Source organism: Culex pipiens, chromosome 3, assembly GCF_016801865.2.
Source record: "Culex pipiens pallens isolate TS chromosome 3, TS_CPP_V2, whole genome shotgun sequence".
In the NCBI taxonomy this organism is placed as follows: domain Eukaryota; kingdom Metazoa; phylum Arthropoda; class Insecta; order Diptera; family Culicidae; genus Culex; species Culex pipiens.
Genome location: NC_068939.1, coordinates 151,706,405 through 151,720,739, shown reverse-complemented (window position 1 = coordinate 151,720,739; position 14,335 = coordinate 151,706,405). Strand labels below are relative to the sequence as shown.

Below are 14,335 nucleotides of genomic sequence, written 5' to 3'. Positions count from 1 at the left end.
GGAGAGATGAGTGCAGAAGGACGATTTTATGATCAGAACTCTTGTTATCAAATTATATCTCGAACTTTTTTCAAGTTAGTTTACAAATAAAGTTTAAAATTTTACCGAATATGCTGGATTAAGTCAGGCCATTACAAATCCGAATTTGAATTAAAATTTCTGTCAAATGGTCCGGGAAAAAGTCGAGGAAGGTAGCAAAAAAAAACAAATTAAAATTACTAAACTGTTAGAGGGGAGACCGAAATTTAAAACCAAAGCTTTACCTATCATTAGCTTTTTTTTAGTTTTTTTAACTGCTTAATTTTTTAGTTTTTTTTTAATCAAGCTTAGGATATTGCAAAAAAAAATCAAAAAATTTCCAAAAAAAAACAGGGGCAAAACAAAAGTTATTGCTAAAAGTTATTGAAATTTATGTTGAAAAAACTTATACAATTGATTTAAAAAAAATTAAGACCACAGAGAGTTAAAGACATAAAACTTTAGGAAAAAAAACATATTTTCAAAAATTCAATAGTATTTTCCAAATTTTCGATAGTAGCAAACCTGTTATAATGTATAAAGTATAATGTATTAAGCTTCAAAATTTCGAAATTAAGTTTTTTTTTTGCCGATCTCCCTCGACCTTGATCAGAGCCGAGGGACAAAAAATTTTAAACAAATTTGTACTAGCCCTAGTTATTTTTACCACATTCTGTAATATTTATACAATTTTTCAGTTTTAGAAATTAAAACAACTATTTTTTATTCAAAATTTGGTTCTAAAGTTTTTTTTTTAAATTTTACATCCGATTATCGGTAACATTTTGTTTATCTTAACAAATTGTTTGCAGATCAAAAAAACATGGTTTGCAGGGCTGTTAAAATATTCGAATTACAACAAATTTAAAAGATTGTTATACCATTATTTTTTGTCTGTGCAAAAAGTATGTTACCAAATAAAAGCTATTTTTGAAATCAATTCAATGATGTGGAAATCAAGTTTAAACAAATTAGTCTACCGACAATTCCTGAATTTTAGGAGTCATTGATTAACCTAGGACACCTAATTTTATCAGCATTTTACCCACTAAAGCCTTGGGAAAAAACCGGTAATTTTATTGACAAACTAGAAAAATGTTATAAGTTTAGTCAAATTCGAAAAAACGACATTCAAATGAATTAAATCTGTTTTTTCCTACAAGAATATTTTTTTAACTATTCTAAATTAATAATTCGGGAAAACTATGTTTGTCAATGTGTAATAAACTCAAGCTAAATGGCCTCTGATTTTTGTTTCTGTTAAGTACCCCATGATACTTTTAGTTCTTGGGAAATAATAAATTTCTAATGAGATGCCAGTTCCTCCATCTCCATTTTTTTATTCAATTAACACAATAAACAACCGAATGAATTTATACTTTTAATTTTAAACATGTATTTCAATATTATGTATGTAACAATAAATCATTTGGTGGAAAAAATATATGACATTTATTTCTTTAATTTGTTTTTTACAAATTGCTAGGATTTATTTCCTATTTTTTTTAATTTTTTTGAATCAATCGCAGTATTTTTTTTTTACTTTTTGAATATCGAAATACTTATCAACACGATTCATGCATAAAAAAGCAAAAATGACTTTTTTTTTTGATTTATGCGAAGTTCTCTGTTATAACAAAATAAGCTATTCAAGCATGATAATGACTTCTGCTGGCAAAAAAGGCACTTTTTATAGAAATAATCACATTTTAGTGACAACATGGAAAGGGAAATAGGAATTCTTGATGGTTTAAAATTTGACTCTGCATCAGATTTTTTTTTAAATACAGTCATCCCACATATTCGGAACACCCACAAATTCGGAACACTTTTGTCGTAATTTGTCAATAGAATGCAAAATGCTACTTTCCCAGACGTGCATTGGCACGCTCTGCACTGGCACTTTGAATTTAGCACTGACACCAAGTGCTACGCTTGCTGTTGCTGCCCAGTGCTAGTGCTATTATTTAGCACTCCCATTTAGCACTCATAGGTTTTTTTGCAATCGAATAAAAGTTCCGAAATTCCGTAAAAAATGTTTAATAGCCACCGCGAACTATTGTAACTGCAAAAAACCTTTTCCAGATCCTTCCATACACAAAGACTGTGAGGGCCCGCAAAATTTGCAAAGTTTTTAAAATTAAAATTCTGCTACCTTCCTTTTGCAAACCAGGCCACATCCTTTTAAGTTGAGAACATCAGGAACCGATTTTTGGATACGTTCACAGTGACCACTTTCAGTATTTTTTACAGTTCATCGTTTTGATTCCAGGACAATAATCTGCGTTGATAAAAAAAATGTTACGTATTAAACTTAAGGAAAAAATAAATTTACCTTGGAGGGTTCAGAACCATGGATCTTTTGCTTACTTGCCATGAACACTAGCACTACACCAAATTTACTGATGAATGTGATTGTTGTAAATATAACACATTCTAGATAACGGTGACAGTAGATTTCAAATCAACAAATGAAAAACCAACCTGGTTACCATTTTTGCTAGAGTGCCAGGGCGAGTGCTATGATCGAAAGCGCAGTGCTATCTGTTAAAATAGCACGCGTGCTAGCCGCGTGCAGCGCCAATGCATGTCTGTACTTTCCTGCCGACCCTGCTATTTTTAGGGCCTTTACTTGGACACTCTCTTGCTATTTCACCAGTTATAGTAATACTTTTTAAACAAAAACTGCATTTCCAGACTATTTTATCTAGAGCACCAAAACACTGCCTCCAAATTGCCTGTTCCATGATTGTGGGATGTTATTGTGTCTCCCACAATTGTGGAACACCTGAATTCAACTGATATTTTCACAAAAAAGTTAGTAGACCATTCATAAAACATTACTAAGCATGAGTTTTATTGGTTTCAGAGTGCAAAGTCATTATTTTGTAAAAAAATATGTACTCCTGGAGAGAAAAAAAAGTTTGTTTACATCGTAAGAAAAAAGTGTTCCGAATTTGTGGATTTCAAGGGTCAATGTTTTTCTTTGAAAACTTGATATAAAACGTAAAAATGTACAGCCGGTCTATACATCAATCGAAAGATCGCAAGAAAAGCTTTCAAATGAAGGTAAAAGCAAATCATTATGTTTAATTATCGATTTTATATGATTTGTTGAACATTGGCCGATCTATAAACTGTTCCGAATATGAGGGATGACTGTATATAGCTTGTTCAAAAACTCGATGCACTACCAAATTAATTTTTACCATGATTTTATTTTACTCGAAAGATGACATTTTTAGTAAATATAAACGTTAAAAAATGCGCAATTCTGGTTGAAATGTTAAAAATAATAAAAAAAAGTTTATCGTTAGACTGTAACTTTTTTCAAGAATTATTTAAAAACACCTACAATTTTGTCGAAAATAAAAAATCGATCAGAAATTCTTTTTCAAGGTATTACTAAGAAGGAGGCGCAAACATTGTACACATTGCATAGATGTTGTAAATATTTAACTTACCCAAGTTTTAAATTTTGAAGTATAATTTTTTTTAATGAAACTGATTTTCATGATTCAAATGTCCTGATTGCCATTTCCTGGTTTCCAGTAATAATTGACATAATTCTCAAAAAAAGAAGTTTTATTGATTTTGAGTTTGGAAAAAGTGGAAAACATGTAGATTAAAAATCTTAAGCATTATGGTTATTAGGGTTCCGGATTGAAAACCGATCAAAAAAGGCTTCGTTTACAACTAGTGCTTGAAAGCTCACCATAGAAATTAAAAATACATGCACCAAATGTATGTTAATACTCAGGACAGATAAAAAATTATTTGTTTCTCTGAAAAAAAACGGGAATTTGAAAATGAGAATCTGGTGGACATCCCGCACTAGACCGATTCTTGGCTCCTTTTAAAAAATTCCAAGTTTTTTTCAGCGTTTTGGCTGTAGTGGCAAAACAAAAGAGGAATATTATTAGATATTTGGAAAGATAATTGATTTTCCTATAAAAAAAATGCCATGTAGAATGAACCATATAGTACCCGTGCTTCCCCTGAAATGCAAAAGGTAGCGTGACGGGACAACATCGTTAAACTAGACTTTTAAAAGGCACACCAAAATAATCGCTACAGTTTTGCCAGTTTGTTTTTTTTTTAACTTTTGCTCTTCTACGCATTAGAAATTTGAGTTTTTGCCAGCCATTTCTTTGCGTGACGGGACAACGAAAGGATCAGATTTATGAAAAAACTCCTCTCCCATTCAAAGGCTTGCAGAACTTATTTGGTCAATATTTTTTTTTACTTTTACAGTAAGAAACCGCATTTAAAGCACATTGCAATTGTTGAATCATAATAAAAATGAATCTTTCATTTGAAAAATCACATTGAAAATTGAAAAAAGTGAAATTTTGGTGTAGCTTCGCTAAGGATCGGTCACTAAAGCAATAGGCATACATTTGGGGTAAAATCCATGGACATCTTGCTTATTACGGTGGAGACACAGGCCTTAACTTGAGGGACCTAGGACATCCCTACACCAAGAAAAGATTTTCTTTAAAAAACGCACATTGAATGTTAAAATAAATTGCAATTCTCGTGATTCTGCGTCAATTACCTAAAAATTTAGCTCTAAAGAGTTTTTTTTTCATTTTAATTTATTTTTGTCGTGATGATATAGCGATTCGCCCCGGATCATTTTGCTTTAATTCATCTATGACATATTTTTTAACACTCCGCTCTATGTTTAAACAGGAAAGGAAATATTATTATTACAATTCAATTTCATGTTTTTGAGACGTATCCAAAATTGTGGCAATATTCACATTTAACATTTGGACAACTTTATTTGCAAAAGCAATATCATAAATTTTAAAAGGAACAAATATCGATAAGTAACAAAAAAACAAACACAAAAAAAATATGTTTTTTCAGTTTTCCGGTTGCATTCTGGATCCCTACCGAGAAAACATTCCCCTGAACCAATTCAGCTTCCAGCCTAAAAACAAACAACCGTTCCCACTAACCCGCCATCACTACGCGGCACCTACCATGAGGAATGATCGATTTCCAGCGTGCCGCCTAATCGCACCGGCAGCGAGTCCCGGGGCACATGCAGACTGAGCTGGGGTATCGACACGGTGAAGACGCGCTCGCGGAGCTTCTCGCGCACAAACAACCGCAGGATCTTGAACGGCGCCTTAAACCATAACGGGGCGGTCACGATGAGGACCTTCTTCAGCCGGGCCGGGTAGCCGCCCTGTAATATGGAGGAAGAAGAAGAAGGAAAGAAAATTAGTTTTTTTTGTCGAAGGATAATCTGAAAGAAAGGAAAATGTGACCTAATGAATTATGCAACGCTACCACAGATAATCAATTCTAAGCCGATTTTGTGACCCAATCTTACAGACTTATAGGCAAACAGACCAAACAGTTCAATCCCAAAGGTTCACCCAAAATTTATTTGTCCATTTGTCTGTGCCAATAAATGTGGCTTTCTTTTTATAAATAATGCAACAAAAAACGCGTCGTCCACACGATCCAAGGACAACAGGTTCTACCTCTTTCTCCCCCACATTCAAGGCACTTGAAGGGAAGTGGAGAAAGTTTTTTTTTTTGCGTCATTTATTCCGGCCAACAAAGGGCCCGGATAACCAGTTCGCCATGGTGACCAAGGCATGACGACCCTACAACACTGACGACATTGACGGGCTTCGCCGTCTCTCCCACACACACCTGATATTGAGAAGCAAATCAAATGTTGGTTTTATGATGCCCGGCCAAGGTTATATGCTAACCCTGTTTTTTTATGCAAGAAGCTTGTGTGTGTGTGTTTTCCAACTGGTGGAGAAGCACCTTGTTGACACAGGAAGCCAATTAAACAGAAGGTTGCGCAAGGTAAACTTTTCGACTTCTTTGGAAGGAGTGAAGAAAATGATTAATGTTCTCAAAATAGAAAAATCTTGCCTCATTTGAATGCGAAATATTCGTCGAAAAGGATTTGTACATTTTGACAGTAATTACAATCATTGAAGGCGGTCGAGAGTAACACGGCCTCGAATTAGTTTGAGAGGATAATGTCAATCGCAAGAGAGTATTGCAATCGTTCAGGGGGAAAACTAACCATTCTTGCCGAGGTGGCCGATGCTATAAAGGCAATGGGATTATGAGTCAAAGGTCGCTGGATCGATCCTCAATTTCTACAGTTTTTTATGGAGTAAAATAATCATGGCCAACTCGTGCTTTATAGTCAATTCATAGTTCCTTTTTGCTTTTAACTCTAAGTCTGAGGTTTTTTTTCTCTGAGTTTTCTTTTTTCTTATAGTTTGAGACTGACTGTACTGTAATTATGCAGTAAAATCCAATACATTTTACTTAAACTAATGAAACAAGTTTCATGTATCTGAATCGTCTTAACCCCCAGTCGACGACCTCTTTCACACGCAGCCAGTCAAATGAATGACTTGAAAAGCTGCACCCAAAAACAAAAGATCCATTTGGCAAATTGGTTCAGCCCCTTTCAAGGATGTGCTGAATGCCTCCTCACAGGATGCATCATAGGCGCGCAAGCGAAAGGGTTGATGTACTGCTGCTGCTGGCAATAGTGTTTGCGTAACATGAATAATCATGATGACTTTTAAGTACGATGACGATGGAGATGTTAGTAACTACTCCACGCCAAGTACTACTTTGAATATTGAATAAAAATGAGGGAATGCTCTTTAACTTCTGTGTCGTTCGTAAAAAAAGCACACAGAACAATTTGAAATTCAAAGGATATGTGCGCACTTTTCCACACATCCCTGAACAGTTAAGATTGCGCTAATTACGTACTTTCAACGAGAGTCCTTGCTTTTACCACTGATACTGGAACGCGTACGAGTGTCGAGTAACACTCCGAGTAATCGCATTTGACGTGTCGTTAGGCGGGAAAAAACAAAGCAAACCCCTCCAGGGCAATACTCGAATTAAGCTCTTTTATGTGAGTTCATGTGTCTGATCCTTTAATGCAATTCAAAGCTTATATGCGATTAAATGATTAAGCGTTGTTGGATCCAACATTTATCACATCACAGCAATGCATAATTACAAATAGAATTAAATCGTGTAGTAGTAGTGATATTCAACGTCAAAGTTGCCAGAATTTTAAAGTTGATACTAATTTGATAATAATTTGATTGGTTTTATAGATAGCGTTGCCGGCTCTTCAAACAACATGAAAAATAGGTCTCATGAAAACAAAGTTGAACGAATCCGGTAGTAATTTGCGTCAAAATTATCGAAATCCACCATAGAAAAAAAATTACCTTAAGTACTTATAACACTAGACAGTGTTGCCAGAACTATAATTTCTTTTATTTTTTACTTGGAATTACATTCAAATGATTTCCAGAAACATTTTGCGTATTTTGAGATAAATGTCAAGTCAACACAATTGCGTGCAAATTGAGAAAATTCTCTAAAATGTTCACAAAAAAGTCGTTGAAAGTCAAAAAAAATTTTTTTTAGTTCCCTTTAAAAAGTTATTCCTCTTTTTAAATTTTTTAACATTAATAATCGAACCACTAGTTTTAGAGATAACGCGAGTTGAAAAAGAATGCAAATACATAAGATGACACTGAGAAAAACTCATAATTCCCAAAATGTTAACTTTAACTTTAAGAGGCTGTATCTCAGCAACCAGCAGTCCGATCAACAAAGTCCAAAAGGCAAATTGCAGGAAATTTGTTAAGAGCGAGTCCACGAGCAAAGCATACCCATCTCGCATCGACCTCACCAATCTGCCTGAAATTTTCAGGGGTTGTTTGTACAAATAAATAGGTCAACGGAAAGTGGGGCAAATCAGGACACAAAGTTTGAAGGTTCAAAAACGTCAAAAATCTTAAAAAGGCTATACTGCCCCTGATCGCATACATGTCCCACATGCATTTTCATCGCTTTTGAGTTATTGATGCAGTTTGGTTCAACACCTTGTGCCCTTTCAGAAAAGCTTACAACATCCAGTACTTTGTTTTGATAATCAGGATGAAATCCAGTTTTTTCGCGAAAACTTAACACGTAGCCTTATGCATGGGACAAACTTCAAATGCGTTTTTCTCAGATTGCTGTTTTTGCATATGGGACATTTATGCGAACATGGGCAGTATAACTTAGGCAAAATTCAATTTAATTTAAAAATTCAAAATGCATATGAAAGGGCTTAACAAATGCAACAAAATGCAGGGAGAAGCATCCCAATTGGTTAAATCTAAAGGGAGTTATTGGCATTTAAGTGAAAAAATTGCATAATTTTCCCGAGCTAAAATGTACAACCAAAACATATCACTAAAAGAAAAAAGTGTCTATTTAATATGTTAAACTGCCTTACCCAAAGGCGTTTCTCAGTCTCAGATGGTAGTTCGCTACAAGCTGCAGGTTGAACCGAGTCGATATCTGGATGGAACACTTTTTTATTTGAGTTTGAAAATTATGCTATTTTTTCACTAAAATGCCAATAACTCCCTTTAGATTTAACCAATTGGGATGCTTCTTCCTGCATGTTGTTGCATTTTTTAAACACTTTCAGATGCATTTTGAATTTTGAAATTAAATTGAATTTTGCCTAAGTTATTGCCTTTTTAAGATTTTTGACGTTTTTGAACCTTCAAACTTTGTGTCCCAATTTGCCCCACCTGACCTAGAGTGCTCATACTTTGGCCAGATGCAAGTTTTATATGTACAAACAACCCCTGAAAATTTCAGGCAGATTGGTGAGGTCCAAACGACATCCCATACAAAGGGGTATGCGTGGACTCGCTCTTAAGCTCTACGAAAATGTTTTGTGCAGTAATGCTTTTGCCTCGTGAAATATTTTTAAATTGTATCTCAGCAACCAGCAGTCCGATCAACAAAGTCAGAAGTCATTTTCAATTGCAAATTTAATTTTACATCTAAACATGATTTGTTAAATGTTGTTTGACAATATTTTAGATTTTTTCTTCCATATCTTTTTGGTTTTTTTTTTTCAAAAATTCATAATGTTATCAAATTCTGCACCATCCTGTAATAAAGATGCCTTTTTAAGCCCTCTAAAACACCAAAAAAATTCAAAGGAAAATAGATTTTTTAGGAATTTAATTTTTACTGATAAAAAGTTTATTTTGCATGAAGCGTTGTATGGAAAAACTAATGATGCAAAATGGCTTCTTTTTAAATTCGGAAAGCATGGAAGTTTCATTCGAATAAAAAAAATACAAAGAATATTATAATTTGTAACTTGTTGTTTTATTGGTTACGAGAGCCTGTTAGTAAAAACTGTGAACTAGCTCAAGGATTTATTTGGCATATTATTGATTATAGATTCGAGCTCGGCGAACCAAAGTTAGTCAAATTCTAGTGGTTTATTGCCATAAACATTCACAGTAAAAAAAATCATGTTAATATAATGGGAATGAGAACATCTTTCATGTTAGGAAGAAAGTGTAAATTAGCCTTTAAAAATGAAATAGTATTTCTTTTAATCCCGTGTGATTCCGTTTTTCAACATAAATTGGGTTAATATTGCATCACAAAAGAAGTAATGTTACATCGAAATTTGGCCAGAGTTAAGCCAGAACCTGTGTAAAAATAAAGTGCAATTTTAATTGTGGTTTGGTTGAGCGTTTTAGCGTTTTAGTAATGCAATTTTAACTTAGGTAAATTTTTATCTTTTTTTTTCGTATAGAAACTTTATGTAATTCTATTTGGCACCTGATGTTGGCATATCAGCACTTTGACGTTCAATAACAACGCTAAGGCGTGTTCAACCGATATCGTGTAATAAATAGCTTAGATGAAAGTGAGCAAGCCTTTTCTATAATTTTTTTTCCAACATAAAAGTAACGAATTCTTAACCTGCCATACACATGAGAATTTTGGTTATGTCCACGTATTGCTCACAAATTGAGTTAAATTTACACTGTCGTAATCTATAACTTCTGCATTTGCACTTTTGTACACAGGGTATTTTTTTTCTACAAGTTCCATTCAGCTTCCGTATTTCCCGTCCAATCAACCCTTAACCAGCAGAGCTCCGGGCACTAATTTGTTTGTAAATATACAAAGTAGCAACCACAACACCGAACCCAATCAGGAACTGTGTTCCAATTACGAATCTACTAATAGCATCGATGACCTCCGGAGATAGCTGAACGCCGTACGGACGGATCATCGGCATTACTCATTATCTGTGATCCAGTTTCAACCATGTGCCTATATTGAATCGAAGAAGAAATTATCAATTTTGCTGTATGCATTTTTTCTCTCTCTTTCAACTAATGCACGTACATCAATTTACATTGCGGCAGATCACTGCGCTTTACACTTCAAAAAGCCACCGATGGACACGTGCCAATCATTGCTGGCTGCCATTTCAGTCGCTGTAGGCTGTCTAAAATCAGACACCGATCGGCAATCGCCCGTCTTTAATTGGACCTGTGTCGCTGCAATCGAAAAACAAAATCGAAAGTGACACGCGAAATTTCACCTTTGCGCAATGTTTCGCCATTTTGGTCACCCCATGTCAATTCATTCAACTCGCCCGCACGAAAATCAGGACGAATCCTTGAAGAGATAACAGCAACAGCAAAAAAAAAATCTCATCACACAAAACAAACAGCAGGTAAACACATGAAAAACGGCGGAGGAAAATTCCGACATGTACGGTGCGATTTTCCTGCCCGAGCAAGCTGGTAGACGAGGTTTGTTTGTATTTCAACACCAATACAGAAGGTGGAGATTATCAATGAGGGGGTTGCAAAAATATAGCTTCTCGCACCCACTCACACACTATCGCAGCCAAGGATGCCGATGACTCATCCTGGTGCGAAGTTCCCTTTGGGAAACGAAACAGAAGAAAGTTTTGAAAATATTTTTTGATTTTGATGTGTATCTTTCTCAAAACAATATTCCTTTTTTAAAAGCATGTAATTCAGATAAAAATTTAAAGTAATTGTAATAAAACTCTGGCTTTTTTCTGTGTCAAAATCACAATCAAACAAATCCACCCTCGTTTCTCGGTCGGTCTGGGAAGATTGAACAAAGTTCGAAAACTTTTTCTGTCCTTTTTTTGCAATTTTGTGCCCTTTTTTGGGTAAATAAAACGCCACTTTACGATCTTTTCCCCTCGTTCCACTCGGAGATGGTAATCGCACACACACACACTCTCTCTCATGATATCCTGATGCTGTTGACTGCTAGTTGGGTTGGTAGCAGCAGCAATCAACAAGGATGTTTTATGTTAATTGCGGTATTGATTTTTCTGTGTGAGTGTTTCCGTCGTGAGTATCGTTTCAAGGTTTGTGTTTTGTATTCATATTTTAAGTGGTTTATGAATATTCAACGAAGGTTGTTTCATAAACAATCACTGTTAAAATAAAATTGTTTTTTATAAATAAAATTTGGTACGACGTTAAACAATTTATCTTTATCAACATAAAGATCCTGAATTACAGTATTCTGTTAAAAAGAAAATTGATTGCATGTTTTCATACAAATATGGAAGCTTTTCACACAAAAGTGACAAGATACTTAAAAAATACTTATTTTTGAAGGAACCATTTATCTTTTGGGTAATTCTCCGCCAACTCACACAGCAGTTGCCCCGACCCCTCTTCGATTTGCGTGAAACTTTGTCCTAAGGGGTAATATTTGTCCCTGATCACGAACCCAAGGTCTTTTTTTCGATATCTCGAGACGGAGGGGCGGTACGACCCCTTTCATTTTTGAACATGCTAAAAAAGAGGTGTTTTTCAATAATTTGCAGCCTGAAACGGTGATGAGATAGTAATTTGGTGTCAAAAAGGATTTTTGTGTAAAATTAGACGCTCAATTTGATGGCGTTCTCAGAATTCCGATAAAACGCATTTTTCATCGAAAAAACACTAAAAAAGTTTTAAAAAATCTGCCATTTTTCGTTACTCAACCTTAAAATTTTTTGGAACATGTCATTTTATAGGAAATTTAATGTAGGTACTTTTTGAATCTACATTGACCCAGAAGGGTAATTTTTTCATTTACATAGACAAAAAAAATCATTTTAAAATTTCGTGTTTTTTCTAACTTATTTTTTAGAGTGTAACAATGGTCTACAAAGTTGTAGAGCAGACAATTACAAAAAATTTGATATATAAACATAAGGGGTTTGCTTATAAACATCACGAGTTATCGCTATTCTACGAAAAAAAAGTTTTGAAAAAGTTGATCGGTATGAGATTTTCCGCAAAATGAAGCGTAAAAATTAAATTCGTACGGAATGGTATGAAATCATACTGGCGTGGTAAATAGGTGAAAAATACTTCAAGAAGAAGTTTTCATAAAATTTCGAAAAGTTCAAAAAGATAATGTTGATGAATAGAATTATTTTAGTATTTTAAAAGTGTCATGCATTTCTCAATGAAAATAGGTTGGAATCCAATTCTTTGGACAATTTTCCACTGGGAAATGATAACATAAGTTTGAAAATAAAAAATTGTATATGTTTTTGATACACAGTTCGAAATAATCTCAAAATGTTTAGGCATTTTTAAGTAAAACAAAATTCAAATAAAATGTGAAAACTTTTTATTTGTGCATCGAATTCAGTTTGAAATGCAATATGAATCGATTTATTTTATTAACAAAATTAGTTTTTAAAGAAATTTAGACGACATTGTGACATTTCAAAAATCTTGCCTAAAATTTATATTGATTTTATTTTATTGCTTACAACATCTTTTGCAATTCCGAAAAACGCTTTTTGAATGGAATTTTATGTCAAACATCTAGTTAAGTAAATTAAAATCTTAGATAAGTAAATTCACCGTTCGAATCAAACAAATATTGCGAAACTTTTCGATACTAGTGTCCATTTAAGTGCTTGAAAGTAATTTTTTTTGTGAAATTTAGTTTAGTTAACCCTTCAAAATCGGTCCGAAAAATCAGGCGGCAAAAACTTTTTTTTTCAGGAAACTTCAAAATTTTAAAGGATATAGAAGTCTAACCAACTGAAAACAATTAGAAATGCATTTTCCTGCGTTTGAAATCATATTTAGCATGTCTGGGATCGATCAAAAATATTTAAAATTTTTGTGAAATTCCAATGTACAGCACCTCAAAAAAAATATTTTTCGGCGAAGAAAAATTCTCTTCAATACTTGGATATTTTGAAAACTAATGATTGCAAAACAACTGGGCAGGTGTAAAATGCATTTTAAAACACTTTTTTCATTCAAATGTTGAGACCATGGCTTGATTTTTTAATTTTTATATTTTTTTATATTATTGCAAAAACACTGGACTGGTGGAAAACTCTTTATTGCAATTAATTTTTTGGTATGAAATATTGTTTTGAAGGTTACAGAATTCTTAGCAAATAGCTAGAAAATGCTCTGCAATTTGCATTTTCTGACTCTGAAAATCGACGTTTCTGAGAAAAAAAAGAAGATTGTTTAGTGCAGTTGCAATATTAATATAAGGTATTTTTTTAAAACTTAATTCCAATCTGTGAAAATAGGTGATAAACGAACAAAAATGGAAAAATGCGGTTTTAGGAATTTTTACTTTTTGTAAAAAGTTGAATAAAAAAAATTGTCTTCATCATCATCAAAAACATTGCTTCTCAAAAAATAGTTTTTAAGCATAAAGAGCATAATTGTTGAAAGATGGCTGAGATTTTTTTTGCATAATGTGGGAAAAAAAACTCTTTGCTTTTGTTTAGTGATCATTATTAGTACCAATTACATGAATGAAAATTGCACAAAAAAAATACATTCCAGACTCGATTGTTCGAAACATTGGTATTCGGATTGAATGACATATCCCCAGGTATATCTTTCGAGCATTTTTGGGGTCACATTTGAGCGCAAAGACTCAGATAGTTGGGTCGTCGAATTTTCATAAAACAATTTTTGTAACAAATGTTTTAAATGGTTATTTAAATTGCCAAATAAATTTCTCTTCGATTTCTCAATCGCAATTGCTACAAAGTCCCCCACACCATAAATAAAAAAACATGGATGCATCACAACCGTTCCCAAGCTCAATGTCACTGCCAAGCACCGCACACTCTAATTTCATTAACTTTTCACAACGATTGATTCGAGCCAGCGAGGAACGCGCTCCCTCCGTTGAGGCGCAGATTCCACACACTTCAAAAAGAATCAATAAAACAAACAATTTGTTAATGGCGTTCCAGGCGCGGAGGTGACTATTTTTAGCCCGCCGAAAAACCGCACACTTCTGGTCGCACGCCGCACTTGGATGATTTTATCTCCCTTTGCTCTGCCCAAGAAGTTCCAACTGTCAGTCAGTCAGGCGGGATTGGCGCTCACCGAACCAGCAGCAGCAGCAGCAATCGATCAGACGCTCCGGGAAGGTCGTT

At 34.1% G+C, this 14,335-nt stretch overlaps 1 protein-coding gene across 2 annotated transcripts in view; it reads right to left on the bottom strand.

Annotated features, from left to right (window-relative positions):
• The window catches only part of LOC120419997 (tyrosine-protein phosphatase non-receptor type 9), a 103,972-nt gene that overhangs the window by 15,288 nt on the left and 74,349 nt on the right, over positions 1-14,335 (bottom strand). For both annotated transcript variants that reach the window (XM_039582887.2, XM_039582888.2), the window contains exon 4: positions 5,010-5,218. In XM_039582887.2, coding sequence (XP_039438821.1) covers positions 5,010-5,218 — 209 coding nt within the window. The remainder of the gene's footprint in view (positions 1-5,009; positions 5,219-14,335) is intronic.